At 42.4% G+C, this 22,823-nt stretch overlaps 1 protein-coding gene across 12 annotated transcripts in view; it reads left to right on the forward strand.

Annotated features, from left to right (window-relative positions):
- PPP1R12B (protein phosphatase 1 regulatory subunit 12B) overlaps positions 1-22,823 on the forward strand; it is a 195,620-nt gene that overhangs the window by 80,641 nt on the left and 92,156 nt on the right. For all 12 annotated transcript variants that reach the window (XM_033917689.1, XM_033917692.1, XM_033917688.1 and 9 more), the window contains 4 exons: positions 6,947-7,037; positions 8,919-9,122; positions 16,025-16,205; positions 19,608-19,732. In XM_033917689.1, the coding sequence (XP_033773580.1) occupies positions 6,947-7,037; positions 8,919-9,122; positions 16,025-16,205; positions 19,608-19,732 (601 nt within the window). The remainder of the gene's footprint in view (positions 1-6,946; positions 7,038-8,918; positions 9,123-16,024; positions 16,206-19,607; positions 19,733-22,823) is intronic.

Raw genomic sequence — 22,823 nt, forward strand, 5'->3', positions numbered from 1 at the left:
TGTGAAGCTGTCTGTTCATAAACTGAAATATTTACATGTAGTAGACCAGGGGTGCACAACTCTGTCCCTCGAGGGCCGAATCCAGTCGGGTTTTCAGGATTTCCCCAGTGAATTTGCATGAGATCTATTTGCCTGCACTGCTTCCATTGTATGAATAGTGATCTCATGCGTGTTCATTGGGGAAATCCTGAAAACCTGGCCTGGCGAGGGCCGAAGTTGTGCACCCCTATAGTAGACTATATGATAAGACAGCAAGTTGTTTCTGTGTGCAGCCTATCTAGGAGCATAACAAAGGACAGGAATAGGTTAAGGTCTCCAGTCACTTTTCATATGGTTAAGTGAGCCATCACTTGCTGCTATGTGTGTCTCTGTCAGCCACATGTGCATTTAATCTGGCTTCAGATAACGCAGCTCTCTTTGAAAGCTCTGCTCTGTGGCAATGGTGGGGGCAGGAGGATTAAGGAATGCAGTCTGCTCTTTTATTTTCCATGTTTGGCAAAGGTCAGATTGTTGAAGGTATTATCAGAAGACCGAGATTTCATTTGGAGGAGGTGGGGGTCAATGGCTATCAAGAAGTCAGCTTTGCGAGAAGAAATGGAGCCAGGTGTATGTTGCTGAGATTTTGGCTAAAGGATTTGCTCGTTTCCTTGTGAATTCAAATTAGCTATTGGGTTTATCTTTTTGAGTGCCCTGTTTTGGTGCTTGTTTCCCTGTAAAGAGAGGGACTCGGGAGAACTAAGGCACAGCTCTGATAGTAGTAGGACTGACCTCCAGCCATGTAGTGAAGTCAACAGAAGGATATCATCGTGACCTTGTAGCACAAACTAGCCCTACAGGAATGCAGCAGATAATTTTTTAGCTGCAGAGCTTCTTCCTAGAAGGCACAGCAGGAAATGACGACCTAGACAGGAGTCCACAGGTGTAACAGGTAAAACTGTCCTTTGTCTTTAAGACTTGGCTAGATCTTTTCTACATCTGCACTGCATTCTGCCAGCTCCCTACCTCTCATGTTTTGCTGTTTTTATATATATTTTCCCAGGGTACTGAATTAGTTTAATGGTGGTATAAGGGCATACAATGTGAATTCCACAGTGTCCTTAGAAAATATCGATACATCACCCTAAAGTTTTTTAGTCATCTGGCTTAATTTAAGGGAAGGGGGAAATGATTAATGGTGATTATAATTTCTCCATGTTTTATTAGATGATTTGAGTCTTGGATTCCTGTATTCAGGCAAAACATAGTAAAACATATTTATTGGGAAATGAAGTAAGATTCCAAGAAGAAGAGCGGGTTCTGTTGGTAAACTGAAGACATTGAAGAGCTGGTTTCCTGCAGGATGTCTGCTGATTTTTCTCTAATGTGTCTCTGATTGTAGAAACATGAATTGTAATAAGATTTCATATATTTTATTCAATAGTAGAGTTACAGCATCCTTACGTTATAGTCTGAAATAATAAAAAATATAAAATAGACCAAGATAGTTCTTCTGTACTCAAGTACTATTTATGACAATGAGCTAAAAAAAAAAAAATATATATATATATATTAGCATGGAGCAGTGGCCCTCAATCTGGAAGTTGCCATTTTGGACTGTTTTTACAAAGCCGCGTTACTAAACCTTAAGTTTATATACCGCATCATCTCCACAGAAGTGGAGCTCGACACGGTTTACAGGAATTTAAAAAAAAAAAGAAGGGTTAGGTTTTTTTTAATCGCCAGCCATGGCGGTATTAGCTCCGGTGCTCATAGAAAGAATTCCTATGAGCGTTGGAGCTAATACTGCTGCAGCCGGCGATAAAAAAGCCTAACACGTATTCGTAAAAGGGTGGGGGATGGGGGTTATTTACTGACATTCCTAGTTTTTATCATTCAGTCACTAGAAAGTACATAGTGACATTGTTTTAGTACAGATGAAAATATCTTTTAAAAATGACATGTACAGTTCAGGACTAAATATTAGGAAAATCAGTAAATTAGGATCTCATAGTCAATATTTTTTGAGGTTCAACTTCTAGAGACATTAATACTAGATAGACTTTATAGCTCAATTAGCTAGTTTTATGACTTACATACCTATTAGTCTATTCCAATTCTTTTTTTAAATTTTATTCTCATACTATTTTTGGTGTAATTTTCACATGTCTGATTTGTGCAGGAAATCTATCTCATCCGAGCTCAAGAGTCGTATGTCCAGGATCCTAGGTTTCTTATGCCATTTTGGGCATCTGTACTAGGATCTGCGAAAAGGAGGTGGGGGAAGTAGGTATTCTCTTTGCGAAAGGGTTGACTGTAGAGATTAAACAGATAATTAAGGATCCCGAGGGTAGATATTTAATTTTGATGGTGGTTCTTAAGGTTAACGCTTATACTTTTGTAAACCTATATGCCCTAAATGAAAAGTAGGGGGAGTTTTTTCAGGCTTTAATATCTCATGTTCCTCAATATAAAGAAGTGTTGCTTTTCGGGATTATTTTCAATTGTTATATTCCCTAAAGAAGCTAGCAGGAGACAAATTAATAGCTACTTATTTAGAATGCTCTGGGATTGCAAAGCTGAGGCAGAGGAGACTGTGGAATCCTCAGTTGGCCATTGGAAGCAAAGAGACTCAAATCGCAATCAAGGCACTTAAACTACATTCGGCACCAGGCTTCACTGGGGAATTTTGCAGACAATAGAGAAAGTGATAGGGCCTTTGCATTCCTACTATCAGAAAATAATAGAGAGAGGCGCTTTCCCGCAACACGAGAATACAGTACTCATAATTTCTGATACACAAGAAAAGATATTTGGAAATGGATCTGCAGAAGGCAGTCCAGCATTTCAGCCAGGGATTGATTCTGTAGTCTTTAAATGTTGGAAGGAGAGAAGACTTAAGTTCTTGTTACATGTACTTGTGGAAGAGGGAAAAAAATAAAATCCTTTGAAGAATTACAATTTTCTCATACTCTACTGAACAGTTTTGCATGCACACAACTTCAAAACTATCTCTGCCATTGCAGGATATCCTTTCTACAGCTTATACTTTTGGGACACAGGACAAGGTTCTGCTATCTTTTCATCATAGATATTTGCAAGAGACAACAGCTGAACTGGACTATAGCTTATATTCCAAAAAGAGAGCATCCTCCAGTAGAGTTGAACTTTATTCTACAAGGACAATAGCTATTTGTTGGGCAGACTTGAATGCAATGGATCTCGTAAACATTTGTAGTATAGCCACCTGGTCTTATTTCCATATCTTTGCAAGACATAGGCTAGATGTGGCAGCATTTGGGACCAAAGCTCATCAAGTAGGGATATCAGATTCTCACCTATCTTATAGATTTCTTTGCTGCATCCCACAGTAGATAGGTAAGACAATCTAGACTCCCACCCTGGGATCTGGACTGGTCTGCTAAGGATGATAATGAAGGAGAAATTAAACTTTACCTTGTAATTTTCTTAAGTCTCACCAGACTATTTCAGAGGTTCCTCCAAGTTGTATTCTGATGTGTATATGTTTGTTGTTTATTGAAAGCTTCTATACCGCTAATAATGACTAGGTAGTCAATTCAGACAGTTTCACAAACTTATATAATAATGTTATGATACATGAGCTTCAATAATGGTGTTGCAGTGCAATACAGTACATGAGCTATGATATGTGAGCTTTAGTAATCGTGTTATAATACAAAGTTAGCATGTTTCTGTGATAATTATTCATACATGAGCTTCAGATGGTGTTCTTTGATGGTTTTGGCACTTTTGGCCATCCTGGTTTGATGCATTTACATATCCTTTGAGTATACAGTATTGACACACTATCTTCACATTATATATGTGCATTTTAGAATACTATATTTACCCTATATCTACATTCATCTTACATATTTATACCATAATTCATTTATTCTATGTGTATATATTATAATTCTAGTTTTCTGTGTTTTATTTATCATATACTCTACTTTGTGTGTATTTTCCTGTGTTCACCCTATCGTGTTCCAAGTGGGGATTAGCCCTCTGTTTCCTCCTTGTTGCTATTCCCTCTGAATGTTCCTTTATTAGTTAAAGTGGCCTGTGAAAAGCATGGTCTTTATTCCTTTCTTGAACTTTCTGGTGTCTTTTTCTAGTTTTAATTCCTTCGGAAGGGAGTTCCAGCCATCACCGAGAACATTCTTGTCCTGATGCTTTTGTATTTGAGGTCTCTGAAGGAGGATATTTCTAACATAGAAACAGAGTATGATGGCAGAAAAGGGCCGTCGGCCCAACAAGTTTGCCCAATCGAAGAACCCTCCCTCAACAAGAACCCTTCCTCTAAGAATTTCCCGGAGCGAACCCACTCCAAGAACCCTTCCTCAACAAGAACCCTCTTTTTAAGCATTTCCCCGGAGCGAACCTACATGTTTATCCCATCGTCCCTTGAAGTCGAGTGCGTTACTGGCCTCAACTACCTGACATGGAAGACCATTCCATCGGTCAACCACTCTTTCGGTGAAGAAGTATTTCCTGATGTCACCATGAAATCTCCCACCCTTGAGTTTGAGTGGATGCCCTCTGGTTACTGTGGGCCCCATAAAGAAGCAGATATCTTCCTCCACCTCAATATGGCCCGAAAGATATTTGAATGTCTCTATCATGTCACCCCTTTCTCTGTGTTCTTCAAGAGAATATAACTGCAGCCTGCTTAGACGTTCTTCATATGGGAGATCCTTAAGTCCTGAGACCATCTTAGTGGCTATACACTGAACCAACTCCATTCTTTTCACATCCTTTTGATAATGTGGCCTCCAAAACTGAACACATTACTCCTGATGAGGTCTCACCATCGACCTGTACAACGGCATTATGACTTCAGGCTTACGGCTGATAAAACTTCTCCGGATGCAATCTAGCATTTGTCTAGCCTTGGCTGAAGCTTTTTCCACCTGATTGGCAGTTTTCATCTCTTCACTAATGATTACACCCAGGTCTCGTTCTGCGATGGTTCTTGTTAAGTTTTCACCATTCAGGGTGTATGTTCTGCAGGGGTTATTGCTACCAAGGTGCATCACCTTACACTTTTTGGCATTAAAACTCAGTTGCCAAGTATTAGACCATTGTTCCAGTAAAAGTAGGTCCTGCCTCTTAGTATCTGGCACGGTTCCGCTGTCGGGCTTGGTTGTGCTGCCTACAGTGTTGCAGGTATAATTGGCTCGATTGCAGGGCGTATGTTGGTGTATGGTTGTGTAGTCTGGTTGCTAGATATTGCGGTTCTGAAAGATGAATGATTTTGCATGTCAGCAACATGATCTTGACTTTCACCCTGCTTTCAATCGGGAGCTAGTGTAAAGCTTTTAGTAGCTGGTGGCATTCGTCTGCTTCGATTTACCCCAGCACTTCCTTTTCTTGTTTCAACATCCTATTTCCTTACATGGTTTGCTGGTATCATATTATAGATATAACTAGTCTTTAAGCCCGTTACATTAACGGGTGCTAGAATATGTGTGTGTGTGTGTCTGTATTTATTTATTTTTCTCTCTCCTTAGCCTATTTCTGTATTTCTGTATTTCTTTCTGTCTTTCTTTTTCCTCGGCTGTCCACCACCACCCCTTGCCTGCTCCCCCTATCCATTCTCCCTTCCTTTTTCTTCCCCTATGTCCACCACCACCATCCCTTCATTGCTCCCCTTATCCAGCAGCAGCCCTTCTCCCTTTCTCCCCTGTCCAGCAGTACCTCTTTTCTGTTCCCCTGTCCAGCAGTAGGCCTCCCTTCCTTTTTTTGCCCCCCCTGTCCATCAGCACCTCTTCCCCTGTCCAGCAGTACCTCTTTTCTGTTCCCCTGTCCAGCAGTAGGCCTCCCTTCCTTTTTTTGCCCTCCCTGTCCATCAGCACCTCTTCCCCTGTCCAGCAGTACCTCTTTTCTGTTCCCCTGTCCAGCAGTAGGCCTCCCTTCCTTTTCCTGCCCCCCCTGTCCAGCAGCACCTCTTTTCTACTCCCCCTGACCAGCAGTAGGCCTCCCTTCCTTTTTTTGCCCCCCCCCGCCCCGTCCATCAGCACCTCTTCCCTTGTCCAGCAGCAACCCTTACCTCCACCAACATCCGCCTGAAGCTGACATCAACAACTCTGCCCTCCACCGACATTCGCCTGAAGCCGCCACAGCCTGCAGGCACCGACAGCCTCTGCGGCCTGCTCCAACTCCCTCCTCGCAGTCGTTTGCCGTTTCCCTCCCCCCCCCCCCCCGGGGAAGCTTGGTGCGTTTCGGCAACCTCCTGTCTGCGGGCCGCCCGCCCATTGTCCCCGGCCCGTTCGAGAGAGGAGCAGCGGCGGGTGGGTGAGCAGACAAGAGGGAAGATGCTGGCAGGTGCGCCTGTGCCCCCCCTCCGAATCAGCGGCAGCAGTGAGGCGGCACTCTGGCAGTGAGTGATGGCGAGGGGGGAGTTGCTCCGTGTTCTGGCCTGCCTCTGTGTTCGAAAATCGAATTCGGCACGGAGGCACACCTCAAGGTGCCAGGACTCATGAAGCTTCAAGAGCTCATGTGCACACAGGGTTTTTTTTTTATTATAGATAATTTACAAGGTGAAAGAAAGGAAAAGTATCTGTCTCTGTTGCTGAAATACTGTGGCTGCATAGAGCCCTTATAGGACAGAGACAGCCAGCCTTCTAGTCTGATTCTCATGTGCAGGTAAATGGGCACAAACCCACAGGTTCTGGACTGGTCTGGTAGTACTAAAGGAGAAAAAATTATTAGGTAAGATTTCATTTCTCTCTTTGCTTGCAGAGGGAAGACAGTTTTCAACCCAGTAAATTTATTCAGATAACCTCATAGTCACCAGGGCAAATTTCTTTCAAAATTGTCCTCCCTGTATACCAGTCAAATACTCTACATGGATGGCAAAATGTTTCTTTCGAAGTTAACCATTTGAATCTAAAGCCTGCACAAAAAAAGGCTTGTTTTGAATTTATTTTACTGATTTGCTTCCTAGGTCCTGTCTGACTCCTGTGAGAGATGAGGAGGCTGAATCACTAAGAAAAGCTCGATCCAGACAGGCCCGACAGACTCGCAGGTCCACACAAGTAAGAAAAAGAAAGCCTTCATTATGCTATGTGGGTCAGTGGCCCTACAGCAGTGGGGAAGGAATTAATGTAAGAACAGGATCACATGCAAAAATGTTGCTATGGTACCCCTTGAGGAATGCTAAAATTTATTTCTCCAGCTCTTTAAAAAGAAATCATGTTTGTCAGCTTTGCTTGGAAGCAAGCCCTTTTCTTGAGTGAGAGTATTATTTGTGAGAGACTTTTTGGACACCATAAATTACTAGTAAATTAAGACTTAAAAATCAAGGTTGGTGCTATGCCTTATGAAAGACCCAGTTCAGATCCCAAGCTTGGCTGCTGTTGCATCTTGAGTTAACTAATGTTGAAGGTATTGCCGAAGCAAATAATGCTCACAGCCTCTTGGGAGAGGAGGGAGGGAGTTCCATTTGTTGCAAAGCAGAGACTCTTGTCTGACTCGAAGGTATATATATGTCAGATTCTGAGCTTCAACTTGTGATGAAAGTGCTGGACAAGAGGGTTTGGAAAGAGTGAAGATCTATGAGTAGTAGCAAATTCTGGCTTCATGGCAGGAAAAATAAAACCCTAAACCACTAAGGGTTGCTTGCTTGTTAGATTTCTGATATTCAGTCTTGGCAAGTGGTTGCCTTTTATTCTTTATTTTTTAACTGCCAGCTGCTGTGACTGAATTAAATCTCAGTATTGAACGCTAGTGGCCAGCATCGAATATTGGGATTCAACAGTAACTAGCACCCAGTCCAGATGAGTGGTGATATTCAGACTGCTAACTGGATAAATTTTAGGACAGCCTTTTTATCCACGTAATTAGCCAATTAGTGGACTGAATATCATCACTAACTAGATAACTTCGACTCTGCCTTTTCACTATCCCTGTATTGATCGCCGTACATTAAGAAGGCCACGGTACTACTTGAGAGGGTCCAGAGCGACTAAGATGGTTAAGGGGTTGGAGGAGCTGCCGTACAGTGAGAGATTAGAGAAACTGGGCCTCTTCTCCCTCGAACAGAGGAGATTGAGAGGGGATATGATCGAAACATTCAAAGAACTGAAGGGGATAGACTTAGTAGATAAGGACAGGTTGTTCACCCTCTCCAAGGTAGGGAGAACGAGAGGGCACTCTTTGAAGCTGAAAGGGGATAGATTCCGTACGAACGTAAGGAAGTTCTTCTTCACCCAGAGAGTGGTGGAAAACTGGAACGCTCTTCAGGAGTCTGTCATAGGGGAAAACACCCTCCAGGGATTCAAGACAAAGTTAGACAAATTCCTGCTGAACCAGAACGTATGCAGGTAGGGCTAGTCTTAGTTAGGACGCTGGTCTTTGACCAGAGGGCCGCCGCGTGAGTGGACTACTGGGCATGATAGACCACTGGCAGTTGTTCTGTTCTTACTGTCCTTTCTCTATCAGTATACTGCTGAGGTGATTTGTAATGATAGTGCCACTAGTTAACTCTGGGAGTTATTTGGATATTTCCCTTTGAATATTGAGTCCTGTATGTCCAGCTTGGGACCAGAGGCTCTGTAATTTCAGATTGTACCTAAAAACAAACAAACAACACTCCAGCAAGGAGCTTGCCTGAGTCATTGATGTGACCTCTGCAGCTCATATCTTTAAAACCTTCTGCTTTGTTGGTTCCCCATGTCATCACTGCATTAAGCGTTCTTGACTAAATCCTTCAACTTTCACAGAAACACTTCTTTGTACCTCTTTCACATTTTGCCTTCTTATCTTTGGCATTGGATATAGGGGATCCAAGTCCAATTTCAGAGTAATTGCCCCATGCCATGCTAAGGTAGCATTTCCTGCTATCTTCCTCTTGAAAGCACCTCTTTTGTTGAACATATGCCTGGTTGATGTGACCTGCTACTATTCCTTTATTGAAGGGTGTGACGCTAGCAGATCTCCAGGAAGCCGAAAAAGCCTTCATCCGCACTCGGGCAGAACGGCAAACTCAGGAACAGCAGAGCAAGAAATTGGAAGGCAATGATGTACAGCAGAGATGCAATGAGAAAAGGGAAGAGAGACCAGCGGCTGTCCGAGAACCTGGAGAGAGCAGAGATAAATGGAGCAAGAATCTAGAAGGCGAGGTAATTTTATTTTCAGCGCTGAGTATGTTTTCTTTTGGGGTTTATTTTTGTGAGTTTGCCATCAATCTACTGGCACCCTTATTTGATTTGTCAGATAAAGGAAAAGACTGTGTTTCGTTTTGAGATACTAAATGTCTGTGGGTCACAGTGGAAATCAACATAATTTCATTTGGTAGCTTGTGGATTTATTTAAGGGGTTCCTTCCACTGCAATATAAGCACAGACTGAGACTGAAGCTGAAATAGCTCTTCCTGAACTGTCAATATCATGAGCCTTCATTTACAGCCACTTGGTAGGTTTTTCCCATTTTAACCTCTCATTTAGCTCAGTCACTCCTTTTTTTTAATATTCTTTATTCATTTTTTCATCTAACAACAAGTGCAACAGAAAATAACAGTTAAACTTATACAATATCACTTGAGTATCTATTCTTAATAATTTCACAATTAAAAATAAATCCCTCCTTCCCAACCCTATTCTTACACATGTGATTACATATATATATTGTTCTTTATTAATCCATAAAAGTCTGCCCAGCACTGTCCCCATATTCCAAATTACTGGGATTTCCTTTGAAGCCCTCTCCAGTCCATCCTAAACCGAATTGTCGTATACGGGATACAGACTGTACAAAGCTGCCAGTACTGGCCTTAGTTCGTCACCATCTAAGCACCATTTGACACATCAAACACAAATGCAACTATTTAAGTTTTGGTTTTTATGTCATTCATGTTCTAATTAGAGATCCTCTGTGTTCATCCCACGCTTTTTTTGAATTCAGTTACTGTTTTCATCTCCACCACCTCCCTCGGGAGGGCATTCCAGGCATCACAACAAAGAAAGGCTTGTTTTGAATTTTTTTGTTTTGGGGAGACCCAATGATCCACAGTGAAAACAATCCACCGATGAAAACAAAAAACTGTGGATACAGATGTTCTGGAGATAATTTATTATACACTGACATATAAAAATATGAAAATTCAATGAAAAAAGTATAATGATAAAAAATGCAGTGATAAAAATCCAACGGTCCATGTTTCGGCGAACCCGCCTTCCTCAGGGGTCCAGTGTTTTGCAAACTCATATATAAAGAATTGGACTGAAAACAGTCTATTGTCTTTAATCATGTGAGCAAAGAACACCGCAGACAAGCTGAAGTAGCAAAAAATGCAGGCATCAACCACCCTCTCCATGAAAAATAATTTTCTGATGTTACTCTTTGTCTACCACCCCGCAGCCTCAATTCATGCCCTCTGCTTTTAACATTTTCCCTTCTCTGGAAAAGATTTGTTCTATATTAATACATTTCAATTATTGAAATATCTGTATCGTATCTCCCCTGTCCCTACGCTTCTCTAATGTATACATTCTCTAGAGGCAAGCAGGGGAGATGCAGGCACACTTGTTGGTGAAGTCCTTAGACTGATCCTGTGTGTTGTTGCTCTCCCCTAGCAATAGTAAACATTTGGCTTACTGAGCATGTACAGAGACTCTACCTTCAGTGATTCCTCCCCTTGTTACTCAGTTTTTTCTTTAGCTGCTCTTCAAGTCACAGCTCTCCCCTTCTCTCACACAAAAAAGAAAAAAAATCTAATTAATAATAGAGCTCTTATTTTAAAAAAGAGGAGTTTTCTGCACAATTTAAGAAACATCATCTCTTCTTAAAAAAAAAAAAAAAAGAAAGAGGAACCAACCCTGGGCTCAGGTTCGGCACTGCAGAGAAGGGTGAAATCAGGAGCCCATTCAACCTCAGCTCCTACCGCCCTCCCACACCTAGTTTCAGTGATGGTGGCAGGGAGCTCAATTCGGGAGAAGCCAGGTCATCAGCATAAGGAACGCTGCACTTAACCCCACAACACTGAGCTCTTCAACAACTTCTCCTACAAGCTCACAGAGACTGAACATTCTGCAACTGGCTCAAAGCTTAAGCAACAAGGTACTCATGAAGCAGTTTCTAACGCACAGCCCATTCCAAGTACCCCTTTCCCACCTGCTTCCTCCTCCAAATATTCTGAACAGACACAGGTAAAGCAACCAAATAAAATTAATCAAACACACAAGCAATAGATCGGAACCTTACCATCTAGTAAAAGATTCTTCTCTCCTGAAAGCAGTGTGAAAGGAGCCCTCAGGAAAAATTAGCATATTCTCTGCTATTCCGTACTTCATAACTTTGCTATCAAGGACCTGTTCAGGCAAAATGACATCTTTCTTACATTGCTTCAATCTTTTGTACAGAATACTGTGGCCTTGTTGCAGCAGTTGCAAATATCTATATTCTCCTGTACAAAATATATTCACACATGCTCTAGGTCCTCCATACATATTATATATACCGTGATTCCCCGAAAATAAGACACTGTCTTATGTTCATTTGGGGCCCAAAAAACGCACTAGGTCTTATTATCAGGTAGGGCTTATTTTTTTTCATGTACATGATCATCTCTCCCTTCCTCTCCACCCCAATTCTTTCCTTTCTCTCCCCCACATGTGCAATATCTTTCCTCCCCTCTCACCCATCCCCTTGTGCCTTCCCTCTGCAGCATCTTTCTATCCCTCCCATCCCCCACATGTGCATCAGAACCCTTGCCCATCCTTCCCTCCCTCCCATCCCTTGTGCAGCAGAACCCTTGAGCACCCACCCCCACCGCGCAGCCGAACCCCCGCTGACCCTCCATCCTTCCCTTCCATCTGAACCATCGGGCCAGCAGCACTCAAAACAGGCTGCTTTGCGGCCTTCTCACTGGGGCCTTCTATGTGCTGCGTTACTGATGACATCATCAGTGACACAGCAGAGAGAATTCAGCGGTTCGGCTGCATGGCGGGGGAAAGTGCGGCTGCCGACAACTAAGGCTTATTTTGGGGGGTAGGTATATTAATACCTACCCCGAAAATCATGCTAGGGCTTATTTTTGGGGTAGGTCTTATTTTTGGGGAAACACGGTATATCAGCAGGGCCACATTCATTGCAGGCAAATAGTACTGCAAGACTCTGCAGAGAACCATTTTTATTTACTAGCAATCTTCAGACTTCTTGGCAGAAAGATCCTAGTTATAGCCATACTCAACCATATCCTCATTTGAAATTTCATATCTTTCATGAAATCCCTCAAGGTGGCAGAATTTGACAGACAGCATCAGGGCGGTTGTAAGCATCTCTACTTGATGGGCAGCATACAGCAGACCTTGGCAAGTGGCTTTGATCACTCGCATGGCTCATCGCTTTGAATCTTCCTTAGAGATGCTGACCGCAGCACTAGTGTTGCCTGAGGGATGAGATGCCTAGTCAGGCTGGTCTTGTTTCAAGATGTTCTTCTGGTCTCTTTTTTTCCCATTTTGGATCTGGCTTTTGTTAATTTTGTTGGCGAGTCCGCACTGAGTTCAAGAACTTCTCATGTGGTAGAAACAGAACAACACTGAATGTTTTCCATGAAATTTCTTGGTGTACAGGAGCCAGCCAGCACACAGCTGGATGTGGAAAGGGCTGCTTTGACCCATCACGAAAGGGTCAGTTTAGTGTGCTAGGTTTGAGGTACAAAAAAAGACCCCATATTTTGTATGTCAAAGCAATTTTGATCTTCAGGTTCCATTATGTTAGGACTTTCACTGGATTGGTTTTACTACTACTATTAATTATTAAGTATAGCGCTACCAGATATACGCAGCGCTGTACAGAGTCACAAATAAGACAGTCCCTTCTTGAAAGAGCTTACAATCTAAACAGCCAAGATAAACAAACAGGATGTCATGGATATAGTTAAGGGGAAAGGTTAATCAGCTGGCTGGGCTGGAGGAATTTCTCAGAACCACTCCACCACTGACGAGGAAGAAGGTATAAATAAATAAAGCAACAAGCCACAAGGTGGTGGTGTTGACTAACCTAGCCGTCCCAGGAATGAAGCCTAGGTCCTCGGCAGTTTTACACTGGGCTGACCTCCGATAGCATTTCTTAAAACGTTTTTTGCTCTTCTGTGCAGTGCAAAATAGTTGCTTGATACTGATAACTTTTAATAGGTTCTGTCTTAAGTGCTCCTGTAAACATGCAGGATTTCAGGTGGAAAAAGTTCTGGAACTGATCTGTGACTAAGTTCCAGAGTCTGTTTGCTTGACCAAGACAAAACAGCTTTGGAAACATTCTTACACCTCTTGGTGTCTGGCTTAAAATTAAACACTATCAAAATATAAACACCCATAAAGAAAGCCGTGTTCTGCCCACCATTTTTTAATGCAGATTCTGCTGCATTTGGTCCTTTCCGTTGGTACTTTTGTTGCCTCTTGGTACTTCATCTGAATCTTAATGAGCTGGTTAAGAGACCTCCTGACCCCATTTACTCTTGTGAGCTCAAACCTTTGATTTCTGTCCCATATTATTCTCAAAGTGAGTTATCAAGCAATCACATTAAACTTACAGGGCCAGATTTTAGGCCAACACAATAACCAAATTAATTGTAGTGCTGATGTATGCACTTAAATTAATAAGCTTAATGGTGATTTAGATGGCAGCAGTAGTAATTGAGAAGCAAAGCCAGTGGCGGGCAGACTTCTGTGACCTATGTCCATGACTGAACAGATGGGCCAGTGCTGGGTAGACTGTGGTCTATGCCCTCAGAGTGGTAATGACAACAAGTATGCATATATAGTATCACATCACATGTTAAGAGTTGATCTTGTTGGACAGACTGGATGGACCGTGCGAGTTTTTATCTGCCCTCGTCTAATATTTTAATGTGTAGCAGTGCTTAATATTCGGATTCAACAGTCACTGTGATGAGGGGCAGTGTGCCTTTGGTATAGGCTTTCAATTTGATATGCCTAAATCAGATTTCTTATTTTTCATGCTAGACCAGTGCAGATGAGCAGATTGTCCCTTGCCAGTCAGAAAAAACACAGCTCGGAGCTGACTTCACTCCTCACATAGGAGAATGGTGCTGCCTTCAGGAACTCAGTATTTTTCAGGCTCCAGCAGATGGTGCAGACATGTTGCTTGGTGCGCTAATTATGAGTAGGCTGTTCTCAGGAAAGCTAGAAGGCCAGATTACAGGTGGAGCATACAGTAGACTGAGTCTGGGGTATGTTGTGTTTTTTGGGGGGTTTTAATTTAAATAATTACCATTCCACATATCCTACAATTCTTTGCGGTACTTAGGTACTGAAGCATTATTCCCTAATTGTCCCGGGGAGCTCCCACTCTTATCTAATGTACCTGGGGCAATGGGGATTAAGTGACTTGCCCAGGGTCACAAGGAACCCTTTTGGGAACAGACAAGAGGGCTAGGATTGGCAGAGACCAGTCCCCCGAACCCAAGGGCGCTAAACATGCTGGTACTTGTTCCTGCTCCCCACCCCTCACCCCAACCCTTTGTGGGTTATGGCTGCAGTGCCTACTATCTTCTTCCCAGGTACATCCCATGAATACTGACCGATTAAAGGTTTTTGGAAGAGGAAGAAGAAAGAAGAAATCAAAACAATCAGTGCACCATTGAGTGATACAGAGGCATTATAACATTCTTAGTCTTGTTTACCATCCCTTTTCTAACAATTCCTAACATCTTGTTTGCTTTCTTGGCTGCCACCACACATTGGGCGGAAGACTTCAGCGTATTGTCCACGATGACACCCAGATCTTTTTCAGCGCTCAAGAAAAGAGGACTCCATAGACTTATTGGAGTTTGAACTCTGCAAGTTCAGTTTTTAGGGACATTATTCCTTTTGAGGGATCTGTTTATTATTTATTTTTATTTTTTTTACTACTACTACTACTATTACTATTAATTATTTCTAGAGCGTTAACAGACATACGCAGCATTGTACAGAGTCCTAAAGGAGACAGTCCCTGCTCGAGTGATCTTACAATCTAAACAATCAAGACAAGAAAGGATGCCAGGGTAGGGGTTACAGTTAGAGGGATGGTTAAACTGCTGTCTAGGATGGTGGGCAGGGGGGGACTAGGGTTATGAGTTGAAGGCTGTCTCAGTTTTCAGCCTACTTTTGAACAAGGTAATGGAAGGGCATGGCTGGCAGACTCAGGTAGTTTATTCCAGGCATATGGGGCAGCAAGCTGAATGGAACGATGTCTGGAATTGGAACTGAAGGAGAAGGGTACAGATAAAACCAATTTGTCTGAAGAATGGAGTTCTCCAGGGTGTTATAAGAAGAATGGAGAGATACTGAAGTGCTGCAGAATTAACTCGTAGGTTAGTAATAGGAGTTTGAACTATATGCAAAGGTGGCTAGGGAGCCGTTGAAGTGATTTGAAGAGAGGGCTGAGGTGAGTGTAGTGAGATTAGCAGAAGATAAGTCATGCAGCAGAGTTTACTACTGATACTCTGTATTTTATGTCCTTCCAAAAATCAGTCTCAAAAACTGAACACAAGATTCCAAATGATGTCTCACCAGTGACTTGTACATTGGGTATTATCATCTCCTTTCTGCTTGTTATGCTTCTCTCTGCAGCTGAACATCCTTTTGGCCTTGGCCAATACACTGTCACAATGATTTTGTCACCTTGAAATCTTCAGACCCTACCACCTTGAAGCCTCTTTCCTGGTCCATGCACAACAGCCTCTTGCATCCTTTGGATTTCTGCATCACAAATACATCACACTACATTTTTTTCACATTTAAGCTTAACTGTCCACATATTGATTGACTCTTTCAGGCATTTAAACCTTCAAAGGGGGTTGAATGTGGAAAAAAACAAGTTTAGAATGAAAAAATGTATCCTAAAAAAATTGTCAGGTTTATTACAATCAGCTATTAGGAATATCTTGTACAGGGTGAAGAATAACCTATGATGCAATTAAAAGTGATTTTCTACTATTTCTAAAAATTCAGTAATGATCATTGTAGATCTTAGGTTTTGTAATGGTTTTATTTTCAACTATTTAATAATTTATTTGCAGTTTTCTAATCGCCGATTAAGGTACAAATCCTCCCAGCTGGACAGCCCCATTGTACCAGCATTTTATCCAGCTGCCTCCTCGTATGTGAGCTCTCAGTCCTCAAGGCAAAGCAGACTTCCGGGCCTTATATCTGCTGCACTAGCAGACTCCAAGAACACTGCCCCTGAGATGGAAAATCATGGTAACTGTCTTTTTTAAAAGATAAAGAAAAAACTATAATCAGTTTCCTTATGTAGGGCTGCAAAAACCAAATGTGGTATTCAAGTGAGCTACAGCAGAGGTTCTTAACACACGGTACGCGTACCCTAGTGGGTACGCATACCATTGTTGGGGGTATGCAGTGCAGTTTGTCTCCTAATTTTCCTACTGCTGTCGCATATCTCCTGCCTTCCTTGTCTTCTCCCTCCAGCCCCCACCCCAGGACTAGCAGCGACAACTCACTGTGTGCTTTTAACTTCCCCACACAGCTGCTGCTAGCGTTAGTTTAGCCAGCAATTCCATCAGGCAGCCTCGGGGCCTTTGTTAGGCCGGCTTGCCTCCAACGAAAGAGGATGTTGCATCATCGGAGGCGGACCAGCCTAGCTAAGGCCCAGAGGCTGTCTGATGGATCTACGGATAAACTAATGCTAGCAGCAGCAGTATGGGGAAGTTAAAAGGACACAATGAGCTGCTGCTAGGAGGAGGAGAGATGCTGTTGGACAGGGAGGAGGGAGAGATGCTTCTGGACAGGGGAGAAGGGAAAGGAAAAAGGTACTTCTAGACAAGGGAAAGGGAGAGGTGCTTCTGGATAGGGGAGGAGGGAAAGGGAAGGGAAAAAGATACTTCTATACAAGGGAAAGGGAGAGGTGCTTCTGGACAGGGGAGAAGGGAAAGGGAAGGGAAAAAGGTACTTCTAGACAAGGGAAAGGGAGAGGTGCTTCTTGACAGGGAAGGAGGGAAAGGGAAGGGAAAAAGGTACTTCTAGACAAGGGAAAGGGAGAGGTGCTGCTATACAGGGGAGGAGGGAAAGGGAAGGGAGAAGAAGTACTACTGAACTTGGGAAAGGGAGAGGTGCTGCATTCTGGAGGGGAGGGTGAGATGGTGCATGGGGAAAGAGCATATTAGTTGTGAGTGGGATTGGGAAGGAAGGAAGGAAAATTCTTGCAGGAGGAGTGAAAATGATGAGAGAGGGAGGAATGGATATGGGGTGGAAGGGAAGGAGAAATGGTGCATGGGGAAAGAGCATGTTAATTGTGAGTGGGGTTGGGGAGGAGGGAAGGAAGGAAGGAAGGAAAATTGTTGCAGGAAGGATAAGAGTGGTGAGAGGGAGAAATGGTGCATGGGGAGAGAGCATGTTAGTTAGGACTGGGTGTGGGAAGGAAGGGAGGGAAAAATATTACATTAGGAGGCAGATAACTTAAGGAAATGAGGGATGTCAGATCAGAAGAAGGGTGAAGGAAAGAGGGAGAGAAATGTCGGACCACTGGAAGGGGAGGGGGAGGATAGGAGAGAGGAAGAAAAGAGAGAAGCCAGATCAGGGAATGGAAGGGAAGAAGGGGAGAGAGATTATGTCAGACTGTGAGAAGGAGAGGAGAGAGATGCCAGACTGGGAAGGGGGGAAAGGAAGGAGAGAAATGTCAGGCTACTGGGATGAGGGAGAGAGGAAAGAGAGAAATGTCAGGCTACTGGGATGAGGGAGAAAGGGAATGAGAGAGATGTCGTACCACTGGGGGGAGAGGGAGGGAAGAGGAGAGAGAGATGCTAGACCACGGGATCGGAGAGATGGGAAGGTAAAACATGGAAAAGTAGATTTTGAGAAGAAAGCAGAAAATTGGAAAAAAATTGAATGTTAAAAGTTAATGCCAAAGATGGCTGCAGGGCAGAAAGTGAAGAAGGAGAGAAAAACAATCAATGGATAAGAAAACCCTTGAAACACAGTTAAGAGCACAGACAGAAAGAAAAGATGGTTAAAAAAAATAAAATCACCTGACAGCAAAGGTGGGGAAAATGATTTTATTTTCAGTTTAATGATTGAAATGTGTCGGTTTTGAGAATTTATATCTGCTGTGTATATTGTGTGTATATGAAAAATGAATGGAAGAAATTGCATTACAATTAGTAATGGGGGTGGGGTCTGGGGTGGAGCTTGTATGGTCAGTGGTCAGGGGTACTCAGTTGATATTTGTTAGATTTAGGGGGTACTTGACTTGAAGAAGTTATAAAACACTGAGCTTCAACATCCAAATATGCAATTAATTAGAATAATACAACCAATAATCAAAATAAACATTATCATAAAACCATGCAATAAAATGAAATACTGTACATAAAAACCCTCCTGAATAACACACTTCACATGTCCCAGTTGTCTCTCCTGTTCATCACAGTTTAAACGAATCCATCAGACCAATTCAGAATCTCCTCTAGCTTTGATAAAATAATGGTGTGCTGCTCTTTTTAAAACATTCCAGTTTGATAGTACATATAGGTAACATCGATACTATGTTCCTCTCTTATAGGCAATACTTTTCTTCAATTGGAAAAATTTACTGTTTTGGCATGAGTCCTGTTCAAATTTGCCTGTCTTTGTTTTAAATCTATACTGGTTGCACATTTCAACTTGGACTGCCCCAGCAGACCTACACACAGAGTCCACATGTTCACCCACCCATCAATAAAGGCCGATACAAAAGATACCTGGACAGAACACTCGCTTTCCAAACAGGCCAAATGAACAACCGGCTGAGCAACTTAATGACACACTCTTCCTCCTATCTAAGTTTTAGAAAACTAGTAAAAACAAACTTGTTCAACTGATTTGTAACCTAATTGCTCCCATTGCCCTATCGCTTTACTCCATCTGATTTTTACCACGATCTCTCATTCCCGCTCTGTTCTCTGCCTACATGTATTGATGTCTGTCCAGTGCCCCTATTCTCACTGATTGTTTGCAGCATGTTCCCAGCCCTCTTATCCCTGTATCCGATTCATGTACTTTAAAACCTTACTTTGTACCTACCTTCGCTGATTGTCCAGCTCCTCGTATTGTAAACCGCCTTGAACTACTACGGCTTTGGCGGTATATAAGAATAAAATTATTATTATTATTATATTTCTCACTAACATGATTTTGGGCCTATTCCCCACCCCTTTTCTACAAGTATGTGCATCTGCTCACATTGCTCTGTGTATCTGGTTAGATGTCCACTTCCTGAGCTCCCGCAAAAGATTAGTTTCACTTCCTGTATCATATACTGTTTAATTTAATTTATTTTTATTTTATTTAAAGCATTTATATTCCGCTTTTAACCAAAGCGGCTTACAGTTCATCATACATAATCTTTAATACACGTCTGGTAGCGCTATAGAAATAATTAATAATAGTAGTAGTAGTAGTAATACATACAGATCTCATGATTCTATCAACAAATAAAAAAATTAAAAAGTAGCTTACGAAACATCTTATCATTCACTATCCCAACAAAATCGCATATTCTGCTCAATGTAGGGGGCAGAGTAGTATAGACAAAGGAAAAACCCAGAGATTGAATTTGTGTTTTACTAAAGTACAGCTAATTAACTCTTGTTTTCATTTACTCTACAGTGATTGAAGGGCAGGTTGCAGACAATGAGGTAGGAGATACCTCCCCTAGCAAGCAGTCAGTACGTGAGCGACGGCGGCCTAAGGAGCGAAGGAGAGCCACTGGTATCTCTTATGGGGGGAAGGATGTGAGTGATTCCTATAACTTCACAAGCCTGTCTAAGCTTTCTCTATTCTTGACTCATGAAACAATTTCTGCCTTTTCATCTCATGTTTGGATCACCTGGCACCTGCTTCCTTATTCTTTGGCAAAGCTTAACCACCTCCCTCTGCCATTCTTCTTTTTACCTTTCTGTCATCCCTCTTTCTTTTCTTTACATACATCTGTGGTAACCTTGTTTTGGTTCAGCCAAGAAAATGTTCTAAATAAGCTCTTAAGACTATTTAAGTTCCTGCTTTAGCTCTGCATTCAAATCCTTTTTTTTCCCAGGATCAGTATACTTTCTGTAGATCTGCATGGATATTACCTCCATTTATGCTTGCTCATACTTACACGACCTGACCTATGTGCTAATTCCATCTCCAGCGCATTTCTGGCCACGCTTTAATGTTAATAGCACATGGCCATTAAAAAATAAATAAAAATACCACGAGAGCACTTGCCACCTCCTATTTAGGAGGCACTAAGGCAGATATGTCAAACGCTAGCCTGCGGTGTAATAAAATTTGGCCCGCCAGACAATTACAAAATTGTTCCACCGGCAGACAAGTACAAGCACCGCATCAGCTGTAAGTTCACGCAGCTTCCCAGTCTCATATTAAAGCAGCCTGCAGAGGATCGCTGGTCAGATGTAGTGATCCTAGCAGGCTGTCGTTGGCCTCCGCAGCATGTTCCCTCTGCCTCTGTCCCTTAACGTCAGAGGAGGGGCGGGACAAGGGCGGGTCCGCAGCAGAGGGAACGTGCTGCAGAGGCCAACGCCAGCCTGCTAGGATTGCTACAGCTGACCAGCAATCCTCTGCAGGCTGCTTTAATGTGAGACCGGGAGGGAAGGAACAGAGGGCCAAATCTTGGGCCAAAAGGATAGATGCCAGACCTCCGGGGGAGGGAAAGGAAACAGAAGAAGAAAGAAGGAGACCCTGGAAAGTGAGTTATCAGAAGACTACCAGAGCCTGGGACCACAACATGATTTGAATAATGACCAGACAACAAAAGGTAGAAAAAATAATTTTATTTTCTGTTTTGTGATTACAATATGTCAGATTTGAAATGTGTATCCTGCCAGAGCTGGTGTTAGGCAGCAGGCGTGAGCTAGGACCTAAAAGAGAGAGGAAAAGTCTTTTTTTATTTATTTTGTTTACATCACAGAGCCGGCGTGGGGTTAGGAGAGGTTATAACCCTATACTTCTACTAAGACTAAGGGGTCCTTTTATTAAGGTGCACATTTATCGTGCTCTAAATCGGTTAGCGTACCTTAATAAAAGGACCCCTGAGTATCTTAATTCGGCCCACAACTTAGCCTCTGTTTTAGATTTCAGCCCCTTATGTGATTGAGTTTGACACCCCTGCACTAAGGGATCCTGTGTTAGGGATGTGCTAACCAGTTATCACAGCGGTAACGTCAGTGCGCTAGCAGATTGGTGCAATCATGCACATTCTCTGCCCCTAATATGTTCCCTCCCAAAAAAAATTTAAACCAAATAATCTAATCTAATCTTTAGATTTATATACCGAATCTTCTTCCAAAATACTGTGGGTTTAGCACACGGAAATGATGCTTCAGCACATCCTCCATTGGGCCATTTTTCTTGCATTAGGTGTGCATTAGCACCTAGCACAGCTTAGTAAAAAGGGCCTGTCAGTTTGGCATTCAGCATGTGCAGCCACATCGATCTGTGCCCTTAACATAAAGAGGTGAACATAGGAAATAAACCATGTAAAGGGGAAGAGCGTTAAAACTAGGGCTGTCCTGAATACATAAATAGTGCCCCAAATACATTATTCATATTTGACCGAATAATGATTTCAATTTGAATATGTATAATCTGGGCTGTAATATGCTAAATTCTGCTGAGCTAAACATTTGGGCCCGGATTTGCTAAACAATGCCAGTTTTTTAGGTGCCGGTAGGTGTCCGAGCTCAGTGAAAAACACCATTTAAACAGCATTTTAAACTAAGTTTCAAGGCGCCTGCCGGAGCCTAAAAAAAAAAATCTAAGCTGGAAACGCCTCCATGGGCATTTTGCGACGCCTGACACCACTGTAAGCATGGCTAATGCTGGAAGTGGTGTTGGGCGCTGTGGAGCATCTACGCAGGCGTGATTAACGTCAAGGGTAGGCGCTGGAAATGTAGATCTGGGAAACCCTGGCCTACATTTCTGGCACCTTCCTTTGCCAGAGGTGTGATTCTATAACCAGCCTTGATTTCTGATTTCACGTTGTTTCTTTTATGTTTTGTTATGTGAAAGCTCAATGCCCATTATTAGCATTTGGCCAAATATTTTGAATTGTATGCAAATCTATCAAATGTATATTCATTAGGGACATTCTGAAAACCTGGCCTGTTTGCAGCACTTGAGGCGTGAACTACTGCATCCCTGTTGATTTTTCCCGCACCCATCTTTTTTCTAACTAAACTAAACTAAACCTTAAGTTTATATACCGCATCTTCTTCACAGATTCCATTTTGTCTCTTCCATCTTGTTCTTCTTTCTCTTGAGATAGTCTCTTTTGGAATAGGGATGCTCATATCCTTAATTAATTTATAGAGCCTATATGAAAAGAAAATGGCCTTATTCATTTAAATTTGACATATTGCTTTCCATAAGACAGATAGACCTACCTTCCTTCCTTTCAGATCTACATCAGAGACATGATGATCCCACTTACAACCCAACATAGTAAAACCTATTAATTCAATATGTCAAACAATCCTCATCTTCCAAGTGTATCACTTGTATCACCTTTCAAAAGCATCATATCATTTCTCCTTCAAACGGCTTAACCTGGTTGCTTTTCCTTCATCCTCCTCAGCTGTTAAACACAAGAAGCCAGAAATGATGCATGAGCAAAGTTAGAAACAAAAATGTCAAAATGTGCTAAACACCACATGCTCCTTACTTCTGTTATAGACATTCTCTACCCGCTGCCTTGTTGCTCCACCTTTCCTTATCCCCTTGTCATATGTATTTGTTCTTTTCCCAACTATCAGGTACCCCTATTACTGTTCATCCCCATGTCCTAGGCATTCCCTTCCCTACCTCCACTTCCCTTATGTTGTA

Source organism: Geotrypetes seraphini, chromosome 13, assembly GCF_902459505.1.
Source record: "Geotrypetes seraphini chromosome 13, aGeoSer1.1, whole genome shotgun sequence".
NCBI classification, from domain to species: Eukaryota; Metazoa; Chordata; class Amphibia; order Gymnophiona; family Dermophiidae; genus Geotrypetes; species Geotrypetes seraphini.